Source organism: Heterodontus francisci, unplaced genomic scaffold, assembly GCF_036365525.1.
Source record: "Heterodontus francisci isolate sHetFra1 unplaced genomic scaffold, sHetFra1.hap1 HAP1_SCAFFOLD_61, whole genome shotgun sequence".
Taxonomy (NCBI): domain Eukaryota; kingdom Metazoa; phylum Chordata; class Chondrichthyes; order Heterodontiformes; family Heterodontidae; genus Heterodontus; species Heterodontus francisci.
The window spans coordinates 4,199,771-4,225,383 of NW_027141441.1; the positions used below are offsets into that span (position 1 = coordinate 4,199,771).

General features: G+C 47.7%; 1 protein-coding gene and 2 non-coding genes across 3 annotated transcripts in view; all 3 read left to right on the top strand.

Annotated features, from left to right (window-relative positions):
• Positions 1-18,509, top strand: part of LOC137363436 (histone H2A-like) — a 74,036-nt gene extending 55,527 nt beyond the window's left edge. Inside the window, exon 2 of the mRNA XM_068027264.1 lies at positions 18,396-18,509. Within this exon, the coding sequence (XP_067883365.1) occupies positions 18,396-18,509 (114 nt within the window). The remainder of the gene's footprint in view (positions 1-18,395) is intronic.
• On the top strand, positions 4,659-4,730 carry trnaw-cca (transfer RNA tryptophan (anticodon CCA)). The gene has a single exon. It is a non-coding gene; the product is annotated as a tRNA-Trp (tRNA).
• A 3,549-nt stretch (positions 18,510-22,058) lies between the features above and the next one.
• trnal-uag (transfer RNA leucine (anticodon UAG)) lies at positions 22,059-22,141 on the top strand. The gene has a single exon. It is a non-coding gene; the product is annotated as a tRNA-Leu (tRNA).
• The last annotated feature ends 3,472 nt before the right edge of the window (positions 22,142-25,613 follow it).

Consider the following 25,613-nt stretch of genomic DNA (forward strand, 5'->3'; position numbering starts at 1 on the left):
TCTCACTTTTAAAAGCCTCCCACTTGCCAGACGTCCCTTTACCTGTAAACAGCCTCTCCCATTCAACTTTTGAGAGTTCCTGTCTGATGCCATGGAAATTAGCCTTCCCCCAATTTAGGACTTCAACCTGAGGACCAGTCCTATTCTTTTTCATAACTATCTTGAAGCTAATAGAGTTATGGTCACTGGTCCCAAAGTGCTCCCCGACTGCCATATCAACCACCTGCCCATCCTCATTTCCTAACAGGAGATCGAGTGTAGCCCCTTCTCTAGTCAGGCCATCCACGTACTGCTTCAGAAAATTATCCTGGACTCACTTAACAAATTCTTCCCCATCTGATCCCTTTGCACTAAGGCAGTCCCAGTCAATATTAGGGAAGTTAAAATCACCTACTATTACAACCCTATAATTCCTATACCTATCTGTGATTTCCCTACATATATGCTCCTCCACTTCCCTCTGACTATTGGGGGGCCTATAGTATAATCCCATCAAAGGGATCACCCTTTTATTATTTCTAGGTTATACCAGTATGGCCTCACTGGACATTCACCCCGGGATATCCTCTCTATGTACTGCCGTGATGTCCTCCCTAATCAATAGTGCAACTCCCCCTCCTCTCTTACCTCCACCTCTGTCACGCCGGAAGGATCAGTACCGCGGAACATTGAGCTGCCATTCCTGCCCATCCCTCAACCACGTTTCCGTAATAGCTACAATACCACAATCCCATGTACCGATCCATGCTCTGAGTTCATCTGCCTTACCTGTAAGGATACTTGCATTAAAGTAAATGCAGTTTAGCCCACCAGACCTTCCACGCTCCCTGTCCTGTCCTTGCCTGGCCTGCCTACTGGACTTGCTTGCTTTAACCTCTCCATTTGCCTCAACTATCTCATCGGAGAGACTACTACTTTGGGTCCCACCCCCGCTGCAAGACTAGTTTAAACCCTCCAGTGTATTACTATAAAATCTCCCTACAAGGATATTGGTCCCCTTCCAGTTCATATGCAACCCGTCCCTCTTGTACAGGTCACCTCTGCACCAGAAGAGATCCCAATGATCCAAGTACCTGAAGCCCTCCCGCCTTCGCCAGTCTTCAGCAACGCATTAATTTGCCTAATCCTCCTATTCCTACCCGCACTAGCACGTGTCACAGGGAGTAATCCTGAGATTACAACCCTAGAGGTCCTGCTCTTTAACCTTCTGCCTAACTCCCCATATTCACTTTGCAGAACCTCATCTCTCTTCCTGCCTATGTCGTTCGTACCAATATGGACCACGATCTCTGGCTGCACACCCTCCCCTTTCAGAATTTCCGGCAGCTGCTCCGAAACATCCTTGACCCTAGTATTAGGGAGGCAACATACCATCCTGGAGTCTCGTTTGCGGCCACAGAAACGCCTATCTACACCCCTTATGATAGAATCCCCTATCACAATAGCTCTTCCTCCCCTTTTCATCCCCTGCTGTGCAGCAGAACCCTCCGTGGTGCCACGGACCGCGCTGTTGCTCTTTTCCCCTGGGAGGTCTTCCCCCCAACAGGAACCAAAGCGGTGTATCTGTTTGAGAGGGGGATGGCCACAGGGGACTCCTGCACTACCTGCCTGCTCCTACTATTCCATCTGGTGGTCACCCATCCCTTTTCTGCCTGTGCATCCATTACCTGCGGTGCGACCACCTCACTAAACATGCTATCCATGACACCCTCAGCTTCGTGGATGCTCCACAGTGAAACCACCCGCAGTTCCAGCTCCATAATGCGAGTAGCCAGTAGCTGCAGCTGGATACACTTCCTGCACACATGGTCGTCATGGAGACTGCGAGGGTTCCTGAATCCCCACATAGCGCAGGAGGAGCATATCACGGGGCTGAGCTCTCCTGCCATGACTTACCCTTAGATTAATTAGTTACTCCCTTAATTAAAAAATACTAATGACACTAGGGGCCTTGTTCTACCCACTACAATCTAAAGTCCTTCATAAGCTACACTGAATAAAAAAAAACACTTTAGTAGTACTCATCTTATCAGCAGAGGTTTTTTTTTCAAGTAAAAAACTTTGCCCTTTTCTTTAAGATATTTAAATACACTAACAGCAGTGACTCACCAACCAATCACCTTGCAGCTCTCCTCTGACATCACAGTTGGCTTCTTTTTTTTCAAAACTCCAGCACACTGGAAGAGCTCCACTCCACTCCTGGAAGGGAAGAGACTGGGCCTCGATCCTCGGATTGGATTTATAGGCTCCGCTCTCAACATTCTCCTCATATCGGTCCAAATAGGTCTGCTCCGCTCCGCTCCTCTCCGCTCCCGGAAGGTAATTCACCAGCTTTTGCAGAAAAGTAGGTCTTAAGCTGTTGCAGTACCTGTTAGAAAGATAGTCTAAGCTATTCTGAAGTCATCTTCCAATGTCATCTACATGGAAGCAGGATTTTAAAGGATAAGATGTAGTTTTTAAAAGTCACTTCAATCTTGTTAATAAAAAGTCAGATGTAAATTTAAGGACTCTGATCAGGCTATGCTAAAAAGTTACATACAATTAAGAAATAAAATACAACATTTAAAATGTCTGAACTCCCTCTGAAAGTTGACAACTGCGGCTGCCGGTGTCTTCCTGGAATAGTGGAGCTGTTGTGTCAACAGAAAAGTCCTTCCCGAGCAGCCCTGAGCCTGTTGGTACCGGCTTTAATCCAACCCAGGTAAAAATCAGGGTACATTGTGGGCAATGAGCCCAAATTGCTGAACTACAGGTCCCTGTCACTTTAAAGAGTGGGCTGGTGCGATTATGATCAGAGGCTCCTTCTAAGCACATTTCTCACCACCACAACTTCCAGATGCTAGTGTTAGTGTGTGCATGTACCAGCAGTTGCAGTGCTGTTCAGACCCTCAATAGCAGTGAAAGTCTCAGAGTTCACCACTATTGGGCTGTAAAATCCAGGCCAATATCTCACAGCCCTGTTAGATTTGCTCTCCCTCTGTACAAAATCAAACTCCACACATTGTCTTTCACTCACTCCTGTTTCCAGCCCTGACGGTGCAGAAATCCCCTCTCAAAGGTACACAATCCAGTTGATTTCTGATCAAATACCTCCTGCCTCATTCAATAGAGGAAACAGAGACATGAACACGAGTCAGGTGCAAGAAAGTTTCACCAACAGAGCAAAGAAAGGCACCAATAAAAGTCACCCCTACTTTCCAAATCATTTCACTGGAATATTCTTTCACTTGTTTTGTCGGATGACTGCAATAAATCTGAAAATGAGCACCATGAGGTTTGTGTTCACTAGTCACTTGTTCTCCTGTGTTTGTCTGTCAGGTTTGTAATTCAGTTTGTATTGGATATTGAAGAGAATCTCTTTTCAAGATGATTACACATCGTACTGTGTTTAAAGCAACCAACTTGGAAAATGGCAGAAAATGAATGTTTCAATACCTGTGTGACCAGATTCTTCCAATGCTTTTCAACAGCTAGATTGATGATGCTTGTAATCTGTATCCTGTGGAGAATGGGAGAAGAGAATAAAAACATGGTGCATGAACAGGACAGACTGCGTAAAATGGGAGCACAGAAATACTGCCACCTCATTGAAAGTTAATGAGATTTATTTGAAGTCAGACACCTGTCCACAATGAACAAGTGAATACATTAATTGTCCACTTTCAATCTAAATGGGACTGAGGTTCCAACAGAGAAGTTTTCTGGAAAATACCTGCTGCAGTTTTAAAATTGATGAACTGGAACATCTTATACTAACTTTCAAATAACTGGAGTGATTGTATAGTTCTCATAGTGGAGAGAAGGAGTTGTTTATAAATATAAGCAGAAAGACACATTTGTGGATTGGTGAATGAGCTTTATCTTTCTGAAATGTATTTGTCCATTGGTTGCAGGTCACTGGAAATTCTTTTTTGCATTTCAATTGTAGCAGCAGCAGTTAGCAGCAAAATGTCTGATTAATCAGAGTAGTGGGTCTGGGAAATACTTAAACAGCCGAGACCCTGTAAAACAGAACTCCAAGTAATAGTTTAAATAAGGCACTGAACTGACAGAGCGGTAAAGGCCTGCTCAGGTCAGGAAAAAAAACCCGACCCGAACCTGACAGAACCACATTGGACCCGAGCCCGACCCGGCCCGAATATCTCAATTTATTCCCACGCCCAAACTAACCCGAGCCTTACCCGACTACTGGAATGTTCACTTTCTCAACCTCCCGATTCCGAATCTACAGGAAGCTGCAGCATGAGCGCAATGACGTCATAGAGATGCTCACTTGCTCACTGAGCAGACTCAGAGTTTCCCTCCTTGATGACCCGGACTCCCAGCTCAGGTTGGCTTTTCAACTTTTGACACTTATTAAACTCAACTTCCCAGCAGAGTTAAATGTAATACTTACTGTGTGTGTCCGACACGGACTCAGCCCGACCTGGACCCAGCCCAACCCGAACCTGGCCCGACCTGACCCGAGCCCGAAAGCCAGACCCGGAAGAGCGACCCAACACGACCCGGACCCGACACAGGTCGTCGGGTCCCGTCGGGTTCAGGTCGGGTGGCAGGCCTTACCAGAGCGGAGGTCAGATGAGGATTGAATTAATTTCAATCACTGAATCTAAACAAGAAGTAAATCTGCCAGGAATGGACTACCTTGCTTTATCTGTGAGCTTGTGGCACAACGGTAGCGCGTCTGACTCCAGATCCGAAGGTTGCGTGTTCAAATCACGTCAGGCTCAGTTATGTTTTACAGCAGCTCAAGTTCCTGGATTTTCGATCAGAAGAGAGTTCGTTCTCTTGGAATATTCGTGCATGGTAGAATTTCAAGATCAACTTTAATAGATTAATGTCCTGATTTCTGGTTCCGTTCCATTTCCATGCTCAGTTCTTATTTCACACTGTTTTATATCAGAACAATGTTTCAGGGATGTGATGTGTCCATTGTTTGTGCAATCGCTCTGTCACCCAGTGTGAGAAATAAAACACAAACCGCACAGCGAGCGGCTCAAACCCATACCTGGCTCTGTCTATCGGCCGCTTAGTTCAGTTGGTTAGGACGCAGTGTTGATAACAACAAGGCTGTGGATTTGATCCCCATGTGCGCTGTCACATGGTCAGTCATTAATTTGACACATTTTTGCAACACTTAAAATCCAACTTTTAGATGCAAACAAGTTTACATCAAATGTCAAAGGGAATTTATTTTGAATAACATCCATTGTATCTTTGTCACTGGTCTGGAGTAACACAGAATTCTTTCCAATTATCTTCCGTTTTCTGATAAACGTTGAACTCGTGGCCTGTTCTCGTTCATGGTCACGAGCAGCAAAAACAGACAGAGCAAGTCTGACTGCCCAGAGATGTGGAAAAGGCTTCAGTTTGGGACATATGCAGCAAATCAAATGTTCACCCGGCCCCGAAAGATTCAAAAACTGGGGAAAAGGACACAAAGAGATAGAGAATAAGCTAAAGCTGACAATGTAAATATTTCCCATCATTGATATCTCTCTATTCCAATCCAACCTTCAGAGTTGGGTAAATAATTTCAGAGTAAATTGTGCAGCTCAAGAGTCAAAACCAAAGGGCGATGCAGAATAAAGGAGAACTGCCAAAACCCCAGATTGAACCAGGGATCTTCAGTCCAACACACTCCCAACTGAGCTATTTCAGTCTCACAGGCTTGGGATGATAAGTGGCAAGTAACATTCGCACCACACAAGTGCCAGGCAATGACCATCTCCAACAAGAGAGAATCTAACTATCTCCCCTTGACATTCAATAGCATTACAATCACTGAATCCCCCACCATCAACATCATGGAGGTTACCATGGGTAGCCATACAAATAACGTGACTAGAAGAGCAGGTCAGAGGCTTGGAATCCTGAGGTGAGTAATTACAGTGCAGCTGTTGGCTCCACCCCAGGGGCTGAACTTGTTCTGTAAACCATGAAGCAGCTTCCTCTCAAATCCCAGGTTTATCAATAAATCCTCTCACAAAAGCCCCAAAGTGTGATATATTCCTCTCACTCATCCATGACTCCTGACTCCCCAAAGCCTGTCCACCATCTGCAATTCACAAGTCAAGAGTGTGATGGAATACTCTCCACTTGCCTGGATGGGTGCAATTCCAACTCAAGAATCTCAACACCGTCCAGGACAAAGCAGCCCACTTGATTGGCACCCCATCTACAAACATTCACTCCTTCCACCATCGGCACACAGTGGCAGCAGTGTGTACCGTCTACAAGATGCACTGCAGCAATGCACCAAGACTCCTTCGACAGCACCTTCCAAACCCAGCGACCTTTACCACCGAGAAGGGCAAGGGCAGCAAATGCAGGGGATACCACCACCTGCAAGTTCCCCTCCAAGCCACACACCATCCTGACTTGGAACTATATCGCCGTTCCTTCACTGTCGCTGGGTCAAAATCCTGGAACTCCCTTTCTCACAGCACTGTGGGTGTACCTATCCCACATGGACTGCAGCGGTTCAAGAAGGCAGTTCACCACCACCTTCTCATGGGCAATTAGGGATGGGCAATAAATGCTGGCCTAGCCAGCGATGCCCACATCGCATGAATGAATGAATAAAAATGTGAAGTATCAAAATATCAAGTATTTATGAGTCCAATTGTCAGCAATTTTATTCACTGGATCCAATTGAACTAATAGCACAAGGGAACCACGGGGCTTCAGAGCCTCGCCTGGTTAAAGGAGCTGACTGGGAGGTGGGAGCTGAGTGTTGTCTTCACTGGGAAGCTATCGGGTGAGGCAGCAAAACTTGGCAGAAAGGGCATCGGGAAACACTGTCAGGAGTGGGGGCCAATGTGCCAGCTCTGCAGAGGGAACAACACCAGGGTGCCATTGGGGCAGTGCCACTTCATTGAGGGTGACAAGTGAGGTAAATGTGGCTGGGTGTTGTTTACTGTGAAGGCCTTGCACTCAGGGAGGGGCAACCTGTCATGGGCCTCATTCGAGGCTCTCATTGGATTCGAGGCTCCCATTGAGGAGGAGGAGGAGGAGTAGAGAGGAAGGGAGGGAGGCACAGGCACCAGCAGGGGCACCACAGCAGCTTGGGGGCCCACAGGAAGGCCAGCCTCGAACAGGAGGCTGGAGAAGGAGGCAGAGGAACACGTCAGCCGAGGTTCAACTGCCTGCAGATGTCCGAGTGACAGTGTCTCCGCAGACTGCACCTCTCCACGGGGGTCGTCACTGATCTCTCTGCCATGATGCAGCTGTGCCCCATGCGACTTGGTGGGCACCTGATGCCAGTGTCACTGAAGGTCACCATGCCACTGAACTTCTTCACCACCAGATCATTGCGGGGATCCACTGGAGATATGTGTGGAATCTCACAGTCTGTAGTGAATCAGTGCATCAAGGAGGTCACCAATGTCCTGTTCAGGAGGGCCGGTGACTATGTGCACATTAATCCAAACAGTCAAGCTGAGAGAGCGATAGGATTCGGGGACATCGCTGGATTCCACCAGGTGTAGGTGTCATTGACTGCACCCATGTGACCATCATGGCTCCTGCAGACCAGCCAGCAGCCTTCAACAGGAAGGGCTTCCACTTGCTCAGTGTGCAATTGGTCTGCGACCACTGCAAATGGATCCCATAGGTGTGTGCACAAATCCCGGGAAGCAGCCACAACGCCTGCATACCAAGGCACTCCCAGGTGCCAGAACCTTTCCGCGGCCCCATCCGCTTTCAGAGATGGATCCTTGGAGACAAGGGCTACCCACTGAGGACATGACTACTGACGTCTGTAAGGAACCCACGCACGGATGCAGAGGAGAGGTACAACACCTGCTGCGGGTCAACCCGAGCGACCATCAAGGAGGCCATTGGTCTCCTGAAGATGAGATTCAGGTGCCTAGATCGATCCAGTGGAGCCCTTCAGTATGTCCCGGCGAGGGTCTCGCATATCATGGTGGTTTGCTGTGCACAGCACAATCTGGCATTACAGAGGGGTGAGGTGTTGACTAGTGAGGATATCGTGGAGTGTGATGTCTCCTCTGATGATGAGGATGTGGAGGAGGATGCTGCCCAAGCAGTGCCAGATGAAGAACCTCAGGCACAGCAGGGTAGGGGCCATGAGATACACACAAGGGAGACATGAGACACCCTTATACATTCAAGTTTCCTTTGAGCCTTCCCACCTTCTGGAACCAAGGCAATAAAGTCTTAGCTTTAAACAGCCCTGTTGTCACCTCCTTCCTTCTGTTCTGCAGCGTCCAGGTACACATCGCACAGTGACAAGGCCAACGCTTTGTGAACTCAGGGCTTGGTCCCTCACTTCCAGCCCCTTGGGAGGAAGGGTTTAAATGAAGTCCCAAAGGGCATCAACAATAGGAAGGAGACATCGTGAGAGAACATCATTTCTTTCTTCCGTGTGACAACAAACGCAACCCTATCCATCTGGAATGTACATTCACCGTGAACCCTAAGTGAATCTAGGTGCTCTTCTTAAATCTTTTCCGGGAGCTCCTGCGTGGTGCTCCCCCTGCTCTGTCAGCTGAGGTGGAGACAGGCTGCTGACCTTGCTGCCCCATGGCTTGGGATGACCTTGGTGGCCGTCCTCTTGCTGCCTGAGGCCTGGAGGGCCCCGGCACACTGAGGGCCTCCTGCACAGGTACAGGGACCCCCCTCTGTCATCGAGGGTGATGGAGGCAGACACTGGCATCACTTGTGTCACTGGCAGATGGGCTTTGGAGCTACTGTCCACACCAGGAGCACCCTGAGAGGAGACCCCAGATGTAGCAGCCAGCTGCTCCTCCCCCTTATAAGACACACTTGTAACTCGCTGCTGACCTGAGAGGGACGTGGACCTGGTGAAGAGTTCAGGTGCCTCGTCCCCCCTCTCACCTTGTCACCGCTGGATGGAGCTCATGGACAAAGCGATTGAGTGCAGGTCTGCGCACAGCTCCGGCAGCCACTGATTGATTGGCTGGATCTGGCTCTCCATGAGAGTCACCAATCTCACAATGGAGGAAGCCAGACACACCCCCATCAGAGACAATGCAGCACCCAAGGCCTGGATGGACTCCTCCACCATCCTTGTTTGGGTACACATAGCCTCTGGCAACTCTGCCAGATGTTACCTGACCTCTCGCTGCAGCTGCGGTATTTCCCGTGTTGCTGGTGACACCAGAGGCATGTCATCAGCCTGGGGCTCAGTGTGGGCCTGGCCTCCCACAGACCACCAACTGTCAGTGGCCTCGGCTGTCACAGCCTCCGTCAGCTGCCCGGGCCTGTCTGTGATGTGCTCATCAGTTTGCGTGAGCGTTTCTGTTCTGGTGGAGGGTGCAGGGGAATGATGTGATGGTGCACCATCTGAGGCTCCCTCCTCCTCCTCAGACGTGTCCGGCTGTCTCCCAGTCTCTCCAGCTCTTTGCTTTTGTCGTTCATCCGGGCCTTCATGAGAAAACAGTGACATTGAAGGGTTACGGTCTGCCCATCGTGACATTCCAACCACCCCTACTGTGCAGCTCCATTGATGCAGTGGTGAACAGATGAGCAGTGCGGCTCCTTTGCAGCGGATGCTCCCTTGTGCCCCAGGAGATGTTCACTCACTCTCTTGGGTAGATGCCCCTGTCTCTCCATCAGCTATGGAGCAGCTGCTTTGCTGCCCGGCCTGTTCCATGGCCTCCTCCTCCATCGGGATGAGGACACGGAGATAAGGCACTCCACCGCCAGTCTTGACACGCTCTTTCCAATTGTGGGATGTCTTCTCCTGCAGACACAATGATGAACAAAGTTAGTCTCCCAGCGGGGACAAGCCCAACATCTCTGATGGTGATAGTCCAGCAGTCCATGATGTGGACACACATATGCCTCCTGCATGCGGCCCCTCTCGAGGGACTGTGTGAGGTTATATAATGACTGACGTGTGCCTCTCCTGCTGCCCTTCCCCAATACACATGACTGGGTGGTCACTCCCTTTCCACTAAACATTCCCTCTCACTCTGCCACATGCAATGTCCAAAGGGTCCAAAGTGCTTTGAGTTGTCGCCTGAGCAACCTGGATCAGGTCATTGACCCACTTCCTGCACTGGATCCATGTCCTGGGGGTGAACCCATGGCTGCTGACCTCAGTTACTATCTCCAGCCAGCTTTGCTTGGTCAGGTGGACAGGTCTCCACCTCCCATCCCTGGGGAAGTGGGTCTTGCACCTTTCTCTTGTCTCCTGGAGGAGAACCTGCAGGGTGGCATCGCTAAACCGTGGCACCATGGTCACTGCAGGCTCGCTTTCAGCTCCTTACCCATCAGGCAACAGAGGCAGCAGAATGGGTCCTGGGGCATCAGAGGCAGCAGAACTGGTCCTGGGACAGCAGAGGGCTCTCAGGAAGACACTCCTTTAAACCATGCAGCAGTGAATGCAGGGCTGGCAGCCCTTTAAATATGGTACCAGCACCTGCCGTTGTGTCAGATGTCGGTGCCATCGGCACCTCGTTCCCTGCCTCTGGTCCTTGTTTACATGAGCCCCACGCCTCCCCTTCATTAATTTGTCGGCTGCTCCTTGATCGGAGTCGGTCGGCCACATTTCACTCGTGTGGTGACGACACCTGCTTCCGGTGCCTCTGCCGAGAGCCGCACCGTTAGTTTAAAATTCAGCCCATGGGGTCAAGAGTGGAAAATCTCCCCTCTGATTCTCTCTACTTAAAATGAAGGAGACACCAAATTAAAACTGATGAAACCAGGGATTGTATCCTGGTTCTTCTATCTAGTGTTCTCCCAACTGAGCTATTCCATCCTCACTGTGAGCTCATCTTCATTGGAGACAAATATAACTCCAGGTGGAATTTCCCCACCCGTTCATTCCTCACTTCAGGGGAATGGGACCCGACCAGATCGCGGAACTCAGATTATGTTAATGTTCTGCTCTTGATATCTTCATATTATTTTGCGTTTGAGCCACTTTTAATCAGGTTCACGGACAAATTCTTCTATCATCCCTTCTCCCACATTCTCTCTCTCTCATTCATTCTTTATTCCTCACAATCCAGAAAGGGTTAGGAATCAGAGCTCACCGCCAAACCCTCTGCACACAGACCTCTGTCTGTCACCCTGTTTGCTCCAAGATCCAAGAGACCAGTCAATAAATTACACTCTTTATAAACACAGAAAGCTGCCTCACAGTGTTGGACACAGAGTTAAATACACTGAAGTCTTTTGAAAAAAGTTCATCTTACGGGCTGTGTTACTGAGCCCACAGAGCAGGACAGGCCCAGGCTCCAGCCCCAGCCCCACCTGGGCTGTGTTAGCTGATGTCACCTGGTGTGATACTGAGCCACATGGAGCAGGAAAGGGCCTGGTTGTATTCATGGCCTGTGTTGTGTTAACTGAACCCACCCAATGTTGTGGGAGCCACACAGAACAGAATGGGCCCAGGCTCCTTCCTCAGCCTGAGGGATGATAGTTCATCTCACACGGTGTTGTGCAGAGCCCCACACAGAACAGGAAAATCCCAGGCTACATCCCCGGCCTGTGGTATTTTACTTCATCACACCTGGTATGGTACGGAGCCCCCAAAGCAGGAAAGATCCAGCTTCCATCTCCAGCCTGTGCTGAATTAGCTGATCTGACCTGGTTGGCACTGAACCACAATCAGGGGAGGATGGGCCGAGGCTCCCTGGTCTGTGGTGTGTTAGTTAGTTAGTTAGTTAGTGTTAGGGGCGGCACAGTGGTGCAGTGGTTAGCACCGCAGCCTCACAGCTCCAGGGACCCCGGTTCGATTCTGGGTACTGCCTGTGTGGAGTTTGCAAGTTCTCCCTGTGTCTGCGTGGGTTTTCTCCGAGTACTCCGGTTTCCTCCCACATGCCAAAGACTTGCAGGTTGGTAGGTAAATTGGCCATTATAAATTGCCCCTAGTATAGGTAGGTGGGAGGGAAATATATAGGGACAGGTGGGGACGTGATTGGAGTGTCGGATTAGTATAAATGGGTGGTTGATGGTCGGCACAGACTCGGTGGGCCGAAGGGCCTGTTTCAGTGCTGTATCTCTAAACTAAACGAAACGAAACTATTCTCATTTGGTGAGGTACTGAGAACTATATAGAGCAGGAAGGGCCTGTGCTCAGTGAGCTGATCTCACCTTGTGCCTTCCTGAGACCCACACACAGAGCAGGACAGGACCAAGGCCTCATCCCCGGCCTGTGCTCAATTAGCGGATCTCAGCCAAAAGATTTTGATCAGGTTCCACACAAGAGGCTTCTCGAAAAGATTAAAGTCCCTGGTATCAGTGGTAATATATTGATCTGGATTGGGAACTGACTGGCACGATGTAGGCAGAAAGTAGTTACAGATGGATCTGGATCTGTTTGGAGACCAGTTACCAGTGGTGTCCCACAAGGATCGGTGTTGGGTCTGTTGCTCTTTATTATTTTTATTAATGATCTGGATGTAGGTGTAGGGGGCACCATCTGTAAATTTACAGATGATTTGAAGATCTGTGCGAGTGTTCAGACTGTAGACGATGCTCGACTGTTTCAGGCTGATCTTAATGTGTTGGGAGATTGGGTTCATGACTGGTAAATGATGTTTAATTTGGGTAAGTGCAGTGTTATTCATGTGGACAGGGCGAATGCTCAACATTCATACACCCTTCAGGGAAAAACATTAAAGCAGGTGGAGAAAGAAAATAATTTTGAGCAGAGATCTGAATGTTCTCGTGCACAGATCTCTAAAGGTACAGCAACAATGCTGTGAAGTGATAGCTGGAGCAAATAGGGGGTTGGGCTGCATTAAGAGGATAATTGCATATAAGATGGGGCATATTCTTTCATGGGATGTGAGCGACACTGGCAAGGCCAGAATTTGTTACCCATCCCTAATTGTCCTTGACAAGGTGGCGGTGAGCTGCCTTCTTGAATTGCTGCACTCCATGTGGTGTAGGTACACCCACAGTGCTGTTAGGAAGGGAGATCCAGGATTTTGACCCAACATCAGTGAATGAACAGCGATATTGTTGCAGATCAGATGGTGTGTGACTTGAAGGGGAACTTGCACATGGTGGTGGTTCCATGCATCTGCAGCCCTTGTCCTTCAAGGTGGTGGAGGTCTTCGGTTTGGAAGGTGTTTTTGAAGGAGCCTTGGTGAGTTGCAGCAGTGCATCTGGTAGATGGTACACACTACTGCCACTGTGCGTCAGTGGTGAAGGGAGTGAATGTTTAAGGTGGTGAATGGGGTGACAATCAAGGCAGCTGCTTTGTCCTGAACAGTGTCGAGTTTCTAGAGTATTGTTGGAGCTGCACTCATCCTGGCTTGTGCCTTGTAGATGGTGGACATGTTTTGGAGAGGCAAAAATCACAAAATTATTACAGTGCAGAAGCAGGCTATTCGGCCCATTGTCTCTGCATAGAATCATTGAACATAGAAAGTTTACAGCACAGGAAGGCCAAAAATCGGGCAACCCAGCGGAATCCCATTGTCCAGCATTTGGACCGTAGCCCTGCATGTTCAGGTACTTGAGGTGCACATCCAGACTCCTCTTAAATGAGTTGAGGGTTTCTGCCTCAACTACCCTTATAGGCAGTGAGTTTCAGACACCTCGCACCCTCTGGGTGAAAAAACGTTTCCTCATCTCCCCTCTAATCGTTCAACGAATCACTTTAAATCTATGCCCCTTAGTCATTGACCTCCCTTCTAAGGTAAATAGACCCTTCCCATCCACTCTATCCAGACCCCTCACAATTTTATACATTTCAATCAAATCTCCCCTCAGCCTCCTCTATTCAACCCCAGCCGATCCAATCTTTCCTCATAGCTGCATTTTTCCAGAGCTGGCAACATCCTCGTAAATCTCCTCTGTAACCTCGCTAGTGCTATAACATCCTTTCTGTAATGAGGTGACCAGAACTGCACACAGAACTGAAGTTGTGGCCTAACTAATGATTGATACAGTTCCAGCATAACCTCCCTGCTCTGATATTCTATACCTCGGCTAATAAAGGAAAGGATTCCATAAGCCTTCTCAACCAACTTATCAACCTGTCCTGCTACTTTCAGGGATCTGTGGACATTCACTTCAAGGTCCCTCACTTCCTCTACACCTCTCAGTATTCTCCCATGAATTGTGTATTCCTTTGCCGTGTTTGACCTCACCAAAGGCATCACCTCACACTTCTCCAAGTTGAATTCCATTTGCCACTTTTCTGCACACCTGACCAGTCCATTTTTCCAGCTCTCCTAATGAGCATTTCACCTCGTGCCGAGAGCTGAATTATTCATTGCAGAATTCTCACTGTCTGTTTTACCTTTGCTGCCACATGATTTATATGAATGGTCCAGTTAAGCTTGTGTCTATGGTTACCCCCAGGATGTTGATGGTGGGGGGGGATTCAGCGATTGTAATGCTGTTGAACGTCAAAGGGAGATGGTTACATTCTCTCTTGTTGGAGATGGTCATAGCCTGGTACTTATGTGGTGTGAATGTTACTTGCCACTTAGCAGGCCGAGCCTGAATGTTGTCCAGGTCTTGCTGCTTCTGGACACGGACTCCTTCAGTATCTGAGATGTCCTGAATTTGTCCTTTTATGAAACCTTGGTCAGGCCTCACTTGGAATATTGTATCCAGTCTTGGTCTCCTCACATGATGGGTGATATTGAGGCTTTTGACAGGGTACAGAGGAGAGACATTAAACTAATTCCCAGTGTAAGACATCTTCGTTATCAAGTTAGACTAAAAGAGTTGGGACCCTACACCTTAGAGAAACCTCGACTGAGGGGTGATCCAATTGAGGTTCATAAGTAATGAAGGGTCCAATTTAGCATGGGAGAGGAGTCATAATTGTATATTGTAAAAGGCCAGATGTCACCCGGATCACATTAAATTTCATTTTCAGCAACAGGTTAATGAACCAGGAGGGCTGAGTGGTTAAGGTGTTGGACTTAAAATCCAATGAATATATGTCTGTGTGTGTTCAAACCCCACTCCTGTTATCTGTGCCGGCCAAATGTTACTTGTTGTTTCCCTGACTTTTGCCTTGCACCATCATCTCTTCTGTCATTTAATCACTCCTGCCTTCCAACCGATCACAGCTTCCTATTATTTGCCCCAGCACCGTTCCTTGTCTCTGCACTTGCTTATAAGCTGGGAAACCTTGAACTTAATCTCCTCTGTCCCCTCACAATGACCTTCTCATCTTTCCTGAACTGTGGTTCCTCACAGGATCCGCTGCCTCTCCGACTCCCCTCCAGGGGTAACTGAAGGCCCTGAGCCTGGGTCTTGCTTTATACGCTTGCTGGTAGTTGAGTCCTTGCATGTCCAGACTCCTCCAGGAAGGGCTTGCCATAATCTTCCAATCTTCCCTGGATAAGGGGATTGGAGAGTGGCAAATGACACCCTTATTCAAGAAAGGGTGTAAGGACAGTCCAAGCAACTCCATGCCAGTTAATTTAACATCAATGCTGGGTAAGGTTTCAGAAATGATGATCAGGGAAAATATCAATGGACATTTAGAGAGGTTTGAGTTAATTAAGGATATCCAGCATGGATTTGTAAAAGGCAGATCATGCTTCACTAATCTAATTGAATTTTTTGATGAAGGCGCAGAGAAGTTTGATGAAGGAAATGCAGTGGATGTTGTTTCTATGGATTTTGCGAAAGCATTTGATAAGGTATCACATAAAAGGCTGGTTAACAAAATTGAGGCTCATGGAATAGGAGGGTCAGTGTCCAATTGGTTAAAAAATTGGATTAAGTGCAGAAACAAGCAAGTTGTAGTAAATGGTTTCTTTTCAGACTAGGGGATGGTCGACAGTGGTGTTCCCCGAGGGTCAGTGCTGGGATCACTGCTTTTCTTGCTATGTATAAAATATGTGGATCTTGGAATACGGAACAGAATCTCAAAATTTGCTGACGATACCAAACTTGGAGGTGAGGCAAACAGTGAGGATGATATGAACCGCCTGCAATAGGACATAGATAGGCTAGCAGAATGAACAGAGAGGTGACGGATGGAATTTAATACTGTTAAGTGTGATGTGATGCATTTTGACAGAAGTAATAGGGAGAGGCAATGTATCCTTAATGGCACAGTTCTAAAGAGTGTTCAGGGACAGAGGGACCTGGGGATGCATGTGCATCGATCTTTGCAGGTAGCAGGGCATATTGAGAGAGTAGTAGTAAAATATATGGCATCTTGGGCTTTATACAAACATACAAGCATACGAACATATGAATTAGGAGCAGGAGGAGGCCACTCGGCCCTTCCAGCCTGCTCCGCCATTCAATAATTTCACAGCTGAACTGATGACCCACATTTCCAGCTACCCCTGACCACCCCCTTGCTTATCAAGAATCTATCTACATCTGCCTTAAAAATATTCAAAGACTCTGCTTCCACTGCGTTTTGAGGAAGAGAACTGCAGAGACTCACAACCCTCTAAGAGAAAAAAATTCTCCTCATCTCTGTCTTAAATGGGCGACCCCATATTTTTAAACAGTGACCCCTAATTTTAGATTCTCCCACAAGAGGAAACATCCTTTCTACATCCACCCTGTCAAGACCCTCAGGATCTTATGTGTTTCAATCAACTTGCCTCTTACTCTTCTAAAATCTGGTGGATACAAGCCAAGCCTGTCCAATTTTTCCTTGTAAGACAGCCCACCATTCCAGGTATTTGTCCAGTAAACCTTCTCTGAACTGCCTCCAATGCATTCACATCCTTCCTTAAATAAGGAGACCAGTTCTGTGGACAGTACTCCAGATGTGGTCTTACCAATGCCCTGTATAGCTGAAGCATAACCTCCCTACTTTTGTATTCAATTCCCCTCGCGATAAACACGAGCATTCTATTAGCTTTCCTAATTACGTGCTGTACCTGCATACTAACCTTGTGCGATTCATACACGAGGACACCCAGATCCCTCTGCATCTCAGGGCTCTGCAATCTCTCACCATTTAGATAAAATGCTTCTTTTTTATTCTTCCCGCCAAAGTGGACAATTTCACACTTTCCCACATTTTACTCCATTTGCCAGGTTGTTGCCCACTCACTTAACCGATCTACATCTCTTTGTAGCCCCCTTATAAGAACATAAGAAATAGGAGCAGGAGTAGGCTATTCAGTCCCCAAAGCCTGCCCCACCATTTAATAAGATCAGGGATGATTTGCCCCAGACCTCAACTCCTCTTTCGTGCCAGCTCCTCATAGCCCTCAACTCCCCAATATTTCAAAAATCTATCTGCCTCCTCTTTAAATGCTTTCAGTGATTTAGCCTCCACAACTCTCTGGGTAGAGAATTCCAGACATTCACTACCCTCTGAGAGAAGAAATTCCTTTGCATCTCAGTTTTAAATGACTGTCCCCTTATTCTGTAACTATGTCACCTAGTTTGAGATTCCCCCACTAGTGGAAACATCTACCCTGTCAAGCCCCCTCAGAATCTTATACATTTCAATGAGATCACCCTTATTCTTCTAAACTTTAATGTCTAAAGGCCTAACTTGTTAGCCATTCTTGATAAGTCAACCCCTTTCTCCCAGGAATCAGCCGAGTGAATCTCTTTTGACTGTATCCAATGCCAATATATCCTTTCTTAAATACGGGGACCAAAACTGTACACAGCACTCCAGGTGTGGCCTCACCAACACCCTGTACAGCTTTAACAAGACTTCCCTATTTTTAAACTCCAACCCCCTAGCAATAAAGGCCAAAATTCCATTTGCCCTCTTAATTACTTGCTGCACCTGCATGCTAACTTTTTGTGTTTCAATCACAAGAACACCCAGATCCCTCTTTTTTGGAGTCTCTGTCTATTTATATAATAGTCTGCATTTTGATTCTTCCTACCAAAGTGTATGACCTCACACTTTCCTACATTAAACTCCATCTGCCAATTTTTGCCCACTCACTCAACCAATCTATATCCACTTGGAGATTCCTTATGTCTTCATGACAACATGCCCTACCTATTTTTGTATCATCAGCAAATTTGGATATATTACACTCTGCCCCCTCCTCCATGTCATTAATATAGAAAGTAAATAATTGAACCCCAAGCACTGATCCTTGTGGCACTCCACCAGTCACATCCTGCCAATGAGAAAATGGCCCATTTATGCCTACTCTTTGTTTCAAGGAATTGGTAACTCGTGTGTGCATCATCACTTCAGGAAGTGATGTCATACAGTATGTGACAGAGTAGGAGATGGGATGATCCCCGGTAAGATGTGCCTGTAATACTCTCCTGTAAATTGTATATAGTATTGTCAGTCTTCAATAAAAAAGTCAAATTATTTGTTGGCGTTGATCAGTGTGTGATTGGTAAGTCTGTGTGAAGAACAGGGGTTGGCAACATGTCTGTGCATGGACACCAGTATCCACGTGAAAACAGTTCGGTCCGTGACTGATAATTTCAGGGATGAGAAATTTCCCATTGGCTTCTTCTTCCAGACCAGTCTGACTTTCAATCAAATCGCAGCCGTCAGCTTCAAAGCTGACAGGTACTTAGAGCAGAGAAAACGTTTCAGAATCTCGGACAAGTTCGGAGCTTTCCGGCAGTTCTGATTTCATTTAAAGGCCCTCCAGAAAAACCCGAGCTTGTCCGAGTTTCGGAAGTGCTGTCTCTGCTCAAAGCACCTGTCAGCTGTGAAACTGACGGCTGCGATTTTTCAAAAAAGACTAACCATAAAGCTGAGAGTTCTCGCTCTCTGCAACTGTCAGAGAGAGGGAGAGAGAGAGAGGAGAGTAAGAGGGAGAGAGGAGACCGGGGGTGGGTGTCGGCAGAGAGAGAGGGGCAGAGAGAGAAAGGACAACCTGAAAGGTTTACCCCGTATCCTTCGATTATGATCCATGGTTCTGGACTCACACCCAAATCCCATGAACGAATAAAAAAAGTCACAACTGTGATTGGCTCTTGCAGCGGACTCTGGTTAACAGACAATATTCGGAGCGCCGGCCCCAGACTGTTTAACACTGGCTGAGCTGAGAAAATACAACTCACCCCCGAGAATCCGCAGCACAGACTGAGCGGAGGGGAAAACCTGGCCTGGGAACTCTACATTCAGGGAACAGTTTGTCCTGTGAATATGCAGATGTGAATATTGTGGAAGAGAGATTGTATTAAAGGGGAGGGCGGATTAGTCTGCAGCCACTGTGTTTGTGGGTCCGCTCTCATCGCCGGATTTCAGAGTCATTCTTGTGTAAAATCAAATGATTTTCCAGTCAAAGAACCGCCCTGCTCCCTGCTCAGCCCCAAAGTGGGAATTCGGGATCATTTTTTTTTGATTTCAAGATTTCAGTTGAAAAGTGGAGAACATGTCAGCGAGGGGTGAGAGAGGGCGGTCAGTGCAGCAATAAAACCAGGTGAAATGGAAAATGGAGTCCTCAATCCGAGTGAAAGCTTTTCAACAGCAAACATACTGGAGTGAGAGACAGGAAAGATCTAGTCTGGAAGTGTGGAGTGTCTGAATTTCAATGGAATTGGAGAGTTTGTGAGGAGAGAGAAACACAGAGAGACAGCAGGAGCCGGGAGCTGACAGCATCTTGTCTCCGCCCCGTCCTCTCTCTGCCTTGAAGTTGCTCTGTGCCACCATCACTGGCTTCATTTCTGACCCAGTTCACATTGACAGAGAGAATTTGTGCAGAGTCCCGGACATGACCGATAGTGCAGCCGCCCAAACGGCTCCTCCAGCCGCCGCCGCCGCCCAAGTCAAGACCCCCAAGAAGAAGAAGGCGGCTCCCCGGAACAAGCCAGCCGGTCTCCCGTTGGGCGAACAGATCCTCAAGATTGTGCCGGCTTTCAGTGATCGCAAGGGGATGTCCCTGGCCGCCATAAAGAAGGCTCTGGGTAGCAGCGGTGTCGATGTGGAGAAGCTCAGGACCCAGATCAAGCAAAGTATCAAGAGGAATGTGAACAAAGGCTCCCTGGTGCAGAGCAAGGGACAGGGAGCCTCCGGCTCCTTCAAAATCAGCAAGAAGGAAAACCCAGGGAAAAGTGGGAAAGAAGGTGAAGAAACCAGCAGACAAGAAATCTTTAGTGAAGAAACCAGCAACCAAGAAATCTTTAGCGAAGAAACCAGCAGCCAAGACATCTTTAGTGAAGAAACCAGCAGATAAGAAATCTTTAGTGAAGAAACCAGCAGACAAGAAATCTTTCATGAAGAAACTCGCAGACCAGAAATCTTTCATGAAGAAACCAGCATACAAGAAATCTTTAGTGAAGAAACCAGCAGACAAGAAATCTTTAGTGAAGAAACCAGCAGCTAAGAAATCTTCAGTGAAGACACCAGGAGACAAGAAATCTTTAGTGAAGAAACCAGCAGACAATAAATCCTTCGTTAGAAACCAGCAGACAAGAAATCATTGGTGAAGAAACCAGCAGCCAAGAAAGTGACAACAAAGAAAATAACAGCCAAGAAAACGAGCAGCAAGGCGGCGGCAACGCCAAATAAGGCGGTGAAGAAAGCAGCGCTCAGAAAAAGTCTCCTGCGAAGAAGGTCAAAAAAGGCAAGAGTGCGGCGGGCGGAAAGGCGCTGAAGAAAGTGCAGACATGGAAGAGCAAGGTCAAGCCGAAAGCAGCGAAGGCTCAGAAAGCAGGGTCTGGAAAGAAGTGAAAGAGCGCGGGAAACATGTAAACATCTGAACACAAAGGCTCTTCTCAGAGCCACCCACATCTCTCAGGAAAGAGCTGATCCCCTGATCAAATGATCCCTGTCCCGGCCCCGCCTGCAGATTCCACATGGAAATGATTTGGAGTAAATCCAGGATACCTGGTGACTCGCTGAGATCCCCTCCACCCAGCCCTTTCCCCACTCTCTGTAATAAAACAGAAGGATGTCCGGCCCTCACTCTAACTGGGGATGTGTTCGGTGTAGTCTCAGTTCACAAATTCAGGGGGAGAGTCCTGTAAGGTAGCTCGGTCACTCTGACTGAAACCGCCAGTTCCCCGGGGCTGCAGCCACTGACACTGCGGGGAGAGAATCCCCGACTCTACCCCGCCGCCGGGGGAACAACCAACGTTGTGTCCGGAGAATAGGGAGGGCCGGGGAGAAGGCACATATTAAAGCGCTGCAGTGGACTCAGCTCCTGTGTGTGCACAACTCTCACTGATTCCGTCCTCTGGGAACAGTGCGGTCTAAACAGATCAGGTTGGGAGAGAAACACACAGCCCGAGAATGGCCTCTTTCTTCCTGCATTTACTCTGTTCTGGGAGCAGATTCTCATTGAGAAGTGGCGCTCAGATCACCGGAGAGAAAAAAAAAACACAATTCAAACTTCCAAATGAAAAACAGAGAATTAACCCGGACACTACCATTATTAAATTAATTCATCAGCTCCGAACCAGTTCCCGTTAATGTACCGGGATGGTCTCGGGATTTATCAAATAGAAGGCAGCGGGATTTATTAAATTGTTGATTCTGACACCCTGTAGTTCAGTTCTTCACTTTACTGGAGGGGGAGATGTGTGAGCAGAGAAACAGAGCGAAATCCAGAGAGGGAACTGAAAACACACCTGGACAGATGTGAAACAGGTCAATCCACTGTTACAATAACTCCATCACTGATTCCCTCCTGACAGTAACCAGTCCTTTCACAGAGACTGAGGGTGGCTCTGAAAAGAGCCTTTGGTTTATTAGATGACATTTTGGCCGCTTTACTTTTTCTGGGAGCTCTTGAGTGCTGGTTTTCTTGGGTGGCAGCACGGCCTGGATATGAGGCAGCACCCCGCCCTGAGCGATAGTCACCCCTCCCAGCAGCTTGTTGAGCTCCTCGTCGTTGCGGACGGCCAGCTGCAGGTGTCTGGGGATGATGCGGGTCTTCTTGTTGTCCCGGGCCGCGTTACCGGCCAGCTCGAGGATTTCAGCGGTCAGATACTCGAGCACAGCAGCCAGATAGACCGGGGCTCCGGCACCCACACGCTCAGCATCGTTACCCTTTCTCAGGAGCCTGTGAACACGGCCCACCGGGAACTGCAGTCCAGCCCGGGAGGAGTGAGACTTGGCCTTGGCCCGAGCTTTCCCGCTGGTCTTTCCTCTTCCAGACATTTCCACAATCTCACAAATACTTTCACAAAGAATGAATAATTTCCTTAGCATTAATAATAACCGGCAGGCGGTCAGGATGGCCGAGCGGTCTAAGGCGCTGCGTGTAGATCGCAGTTTCCATTGGAGGCGTGGGTTCAAATCCCACTTCTGACACCTTGTGTTTTGACTGCACTGGAGGCGTTTGGGAGCAGCGGTGAAGAGCAAAGAGAGAACAGGAAAGAACATGGACAAGCAAAATAACAATGGACCCAAAGATGTTGCATCAAAACATTAGAGGAAGAGGCAACTGAGCAAACAGCAGGGCACAGAAAAGGTCAAAAATGTAACCTTTGCATCAGGGTGGAAGATGTTGCCAATATCCTTAATGAATACATTACTGTCTTCTCAAATGAGGGGGTGATGCAGATATTGTTATGAAGGAGGAGGAGTGTGAAGTATTGGACGTGATAACTTAAGGAGAGAGGAAGTCTTAATGGGATGAGCATCCTTGAATGTGGATAAATCACCAGGACCAGATGAAATGTACCCCAGGCTGTTGAATGAAGCCAGGGAAGAAATAGTGGAAGGTCTGACCATCATTTTCCAGAGGATTGGAGGTCTTGTAACGTTGCAATAAAAGCAAAATACCACGCAGATCAAGCATGGCTGAGCCTTTAGAGTAGAGAAACAGGGCTGAATTCCCTGAACCAGTGCTACAGCTTTCAGAATAGAAGGAGCCTATACAAACCTGATGGGTTCCACTTAAACAAAAGAGCTGGAGGTGTTGACAGTCAGAACAGATAAAATGTGGAGGAGTGTTTGAAGCAGATTCTGTGTGGTTACTGTAGTTGTACTATGGAGTTATTTCAAGGAGGTGATTCTGAATGTAATGGATCAACGTGGACCCACCCAAGGCAAAGGTCACTGAAAGTGGCAACGCAGGTGGATAAGGTAGTCAAGAAGGCATACGGCATGCTTGCCTTCATCGGTCGGGGTATAGAGTATAAAAATTGGCAAGTCATGTTGCAGCTGTACAGAACCTTAGTTAGGCCACACTTAGAATATTGCGTGCAATTCTGGTCTCCACACTACCAGAAGGACGTGGAGGCTTTGGAGAGGGTACAGAGGAGGTTTACCAGGATGTTGCCTTGTCTGAAGGGCATTAGCTATGAGGAGAGGTTGGAAAAACTCGGATTGTTTTCACTGGAACGACGGAGGTGGAGGGGCGACATGATAGAGGTTTACAAAGTTATGAGCGGCATGGACAGAGTGGATAGTCAGAAGCTTTTTCCCAGGGTGGAAGAGTCAGTTACTAGGGGACATAGGTTTAAGTGCGAGGGGCAAAGTTTAGAGGGGATGTGCGAGGCAAGTTTTTTACACAGAGGGTGGTGAGTGCCTGGAACTTGCTGCCAGGGGAGGTGGTGGAAGCAGATACGATAGCGACGTTTAAGAGACATCTTGACAAATACATGAATAGGAAGGGAATAGAGGGATATAGGCCACGGAAGTGCAGAAGGTGTTAGTTTAGGCAGACATCAAGATCGGCGCAGGCTTGGAGGGCCGAATGGCCTGTTCCTGTGCTGTCCTGTTCTTTGTTCTTTGTTCTAAGCTTCCCTGTGGTCCAGCCTGGTTGAATGGAACTGAAGCAAACAAATCATCCAGAAGAGGAAAAGAAATATAAGGCCATGAAAGCACAGAATTCAGATGGATGCAATACCAGATGGTATGGCAAGAGTGTAAAACAGCAACAGACTGGTGAATAAAACTTTCCCCTTGAATAAGACAAGAGAAGAGAAGGGTAATAATAGTGTCAGAGGTGAGTTGTGACACTATTCACATTCCACCTTGATCTGAATAGGACTGTTGAAGGGAGTGATTGAGAAGAATAGAGGAGAAATGAAAAGAAAGGAGAAATAAACAAAAGGTCTTTTGATTTTAGAATGCTTGTTTTTGGAAATGACAGACTGTAAAGTGTGTGTGTCAGAAGATATAGAGCGAAGTTGGGTATGACAAGATCACAGGAAAGTTGTGCCCTGAGACAAGGTGTGTGTTGACAGGAAAGCTGCTTTCTTTTGCACAAAATGTAATTTATTCATATAATTTGTGCAATTATATTGCAAAGCAGTTCAATTTTAATATTATATAAGGTACAATACAGATCAGTTTCCTTCAATAAAGTACATGAGGTATCTCACTGTCCCTGCCTGCACAGGTTATATTTACAGTATTTACATTACACATCAAACATTCTCTGGTGCAAACAGCCCGAGCGGTTTTACACAGGTTCCAGCCTCTCGCTGTACTAGGGCCTTAGTCTGTCGCCTTTCTATTGAGACTCCATGGTGGCTTCCCCAAGCTTTAATGCCGTCCCACAGCACATAGTCTTGAACGTTGGAATGTGCCAGTCTGCAACACTCGGTCATAGACAGCTCTTTGCACTGGAATACCTGTCCCACGGCCGGGCTCGTTCTCAATAGAGATCATTTCAAATGAACATTTCCTAAATCCGTGCTTTCTCTCTCGCAATAAAGAGAACAGGATGTCTGGCAGATTCAGTGTGAGACGATAACACTGCCGGGTAAAGGCCGCTTTCCAACTCCAATCTTAACACAGGAGATTCCCCAAACAGCTGCAATAGGGTGTTTGTAAACTGTTGGAAGCGGATGTGTGTGGAAATGGTGATGTTACTGAGGAGGTTCCTTGTTATAGAATGGATTGTGTTTTGGTGGGAATATTACTGAGTGTTAATTGTAGCAGGATCATATTTAAAAGCTCCGGCTTTCTGGAAAGCCTTGACTATGAAGGTCGAGTCTGGAAGGGTTTGCGTGGAGAGCTGTGTTTCGGTTCTACTGTTAATAAAGGGTTTGAAATTGGCAGCCCGGAGGAAACTGGAGGTGGAGCTGAAAGATAACGTGCCGTTCTCTCTCTGTCTGTCACTCTGGGTGTCTCCTTCATTCTCGCTCTCTGTTTAATCTTCACTCTTGTCTCCTCCCCTCCCTGCTCTCACTCTGCCTTTCTCAGCCAGGTCCGGGCGGCCTGTAAAAATAAGGAAGCTGACGGAATCAGTCTCTTTTATTGTGCACTGATTTGAGGCAAGAATTATCATGGTGGCTGTGGTGGGGAAGAGACGGTCGCCTACCTCCTCCTGGAATGTGTCTTTGCAAAGCAGGTGTGGAAAGGGATGCAGTGGTTTTTGTCGAGGTTCATCCCAAGCAGCTCTCTAACACAGGAGTCTGTGCTCTACGGGCTGTTCCCAGGGACGCACACCGAGACAAACATCAACTGCTGCTGGAGGACTATCAATTCTGTGAAAGACGCCCTTTAGTCTGCCCGAAACTTGCTGGTCTTCCAGCGCAAAGAGTTGTCCACCACCGAATGTTGCAGACTGGCACATTCCAAGGATTAGGACAACGTGGGCAGGGACGCACTAAAGCTTGGGGCAGCCGCAGCAAAGGCTCAATGGGGAAAGACCATGGTGTAAGGTCCCCCCACCAAGCTGAGCGGAGGGGCTGGATCCATGGGAAACCCTTCGAACCGTATAGGGAAAATTTTGTGTGCTGTAAATGTAGAAATGTATATGGCATGACAATGAAATGGAAGAGTTGTGAGGCAACTCGTGATTGTATAGAAGGAAACTGATCACCTT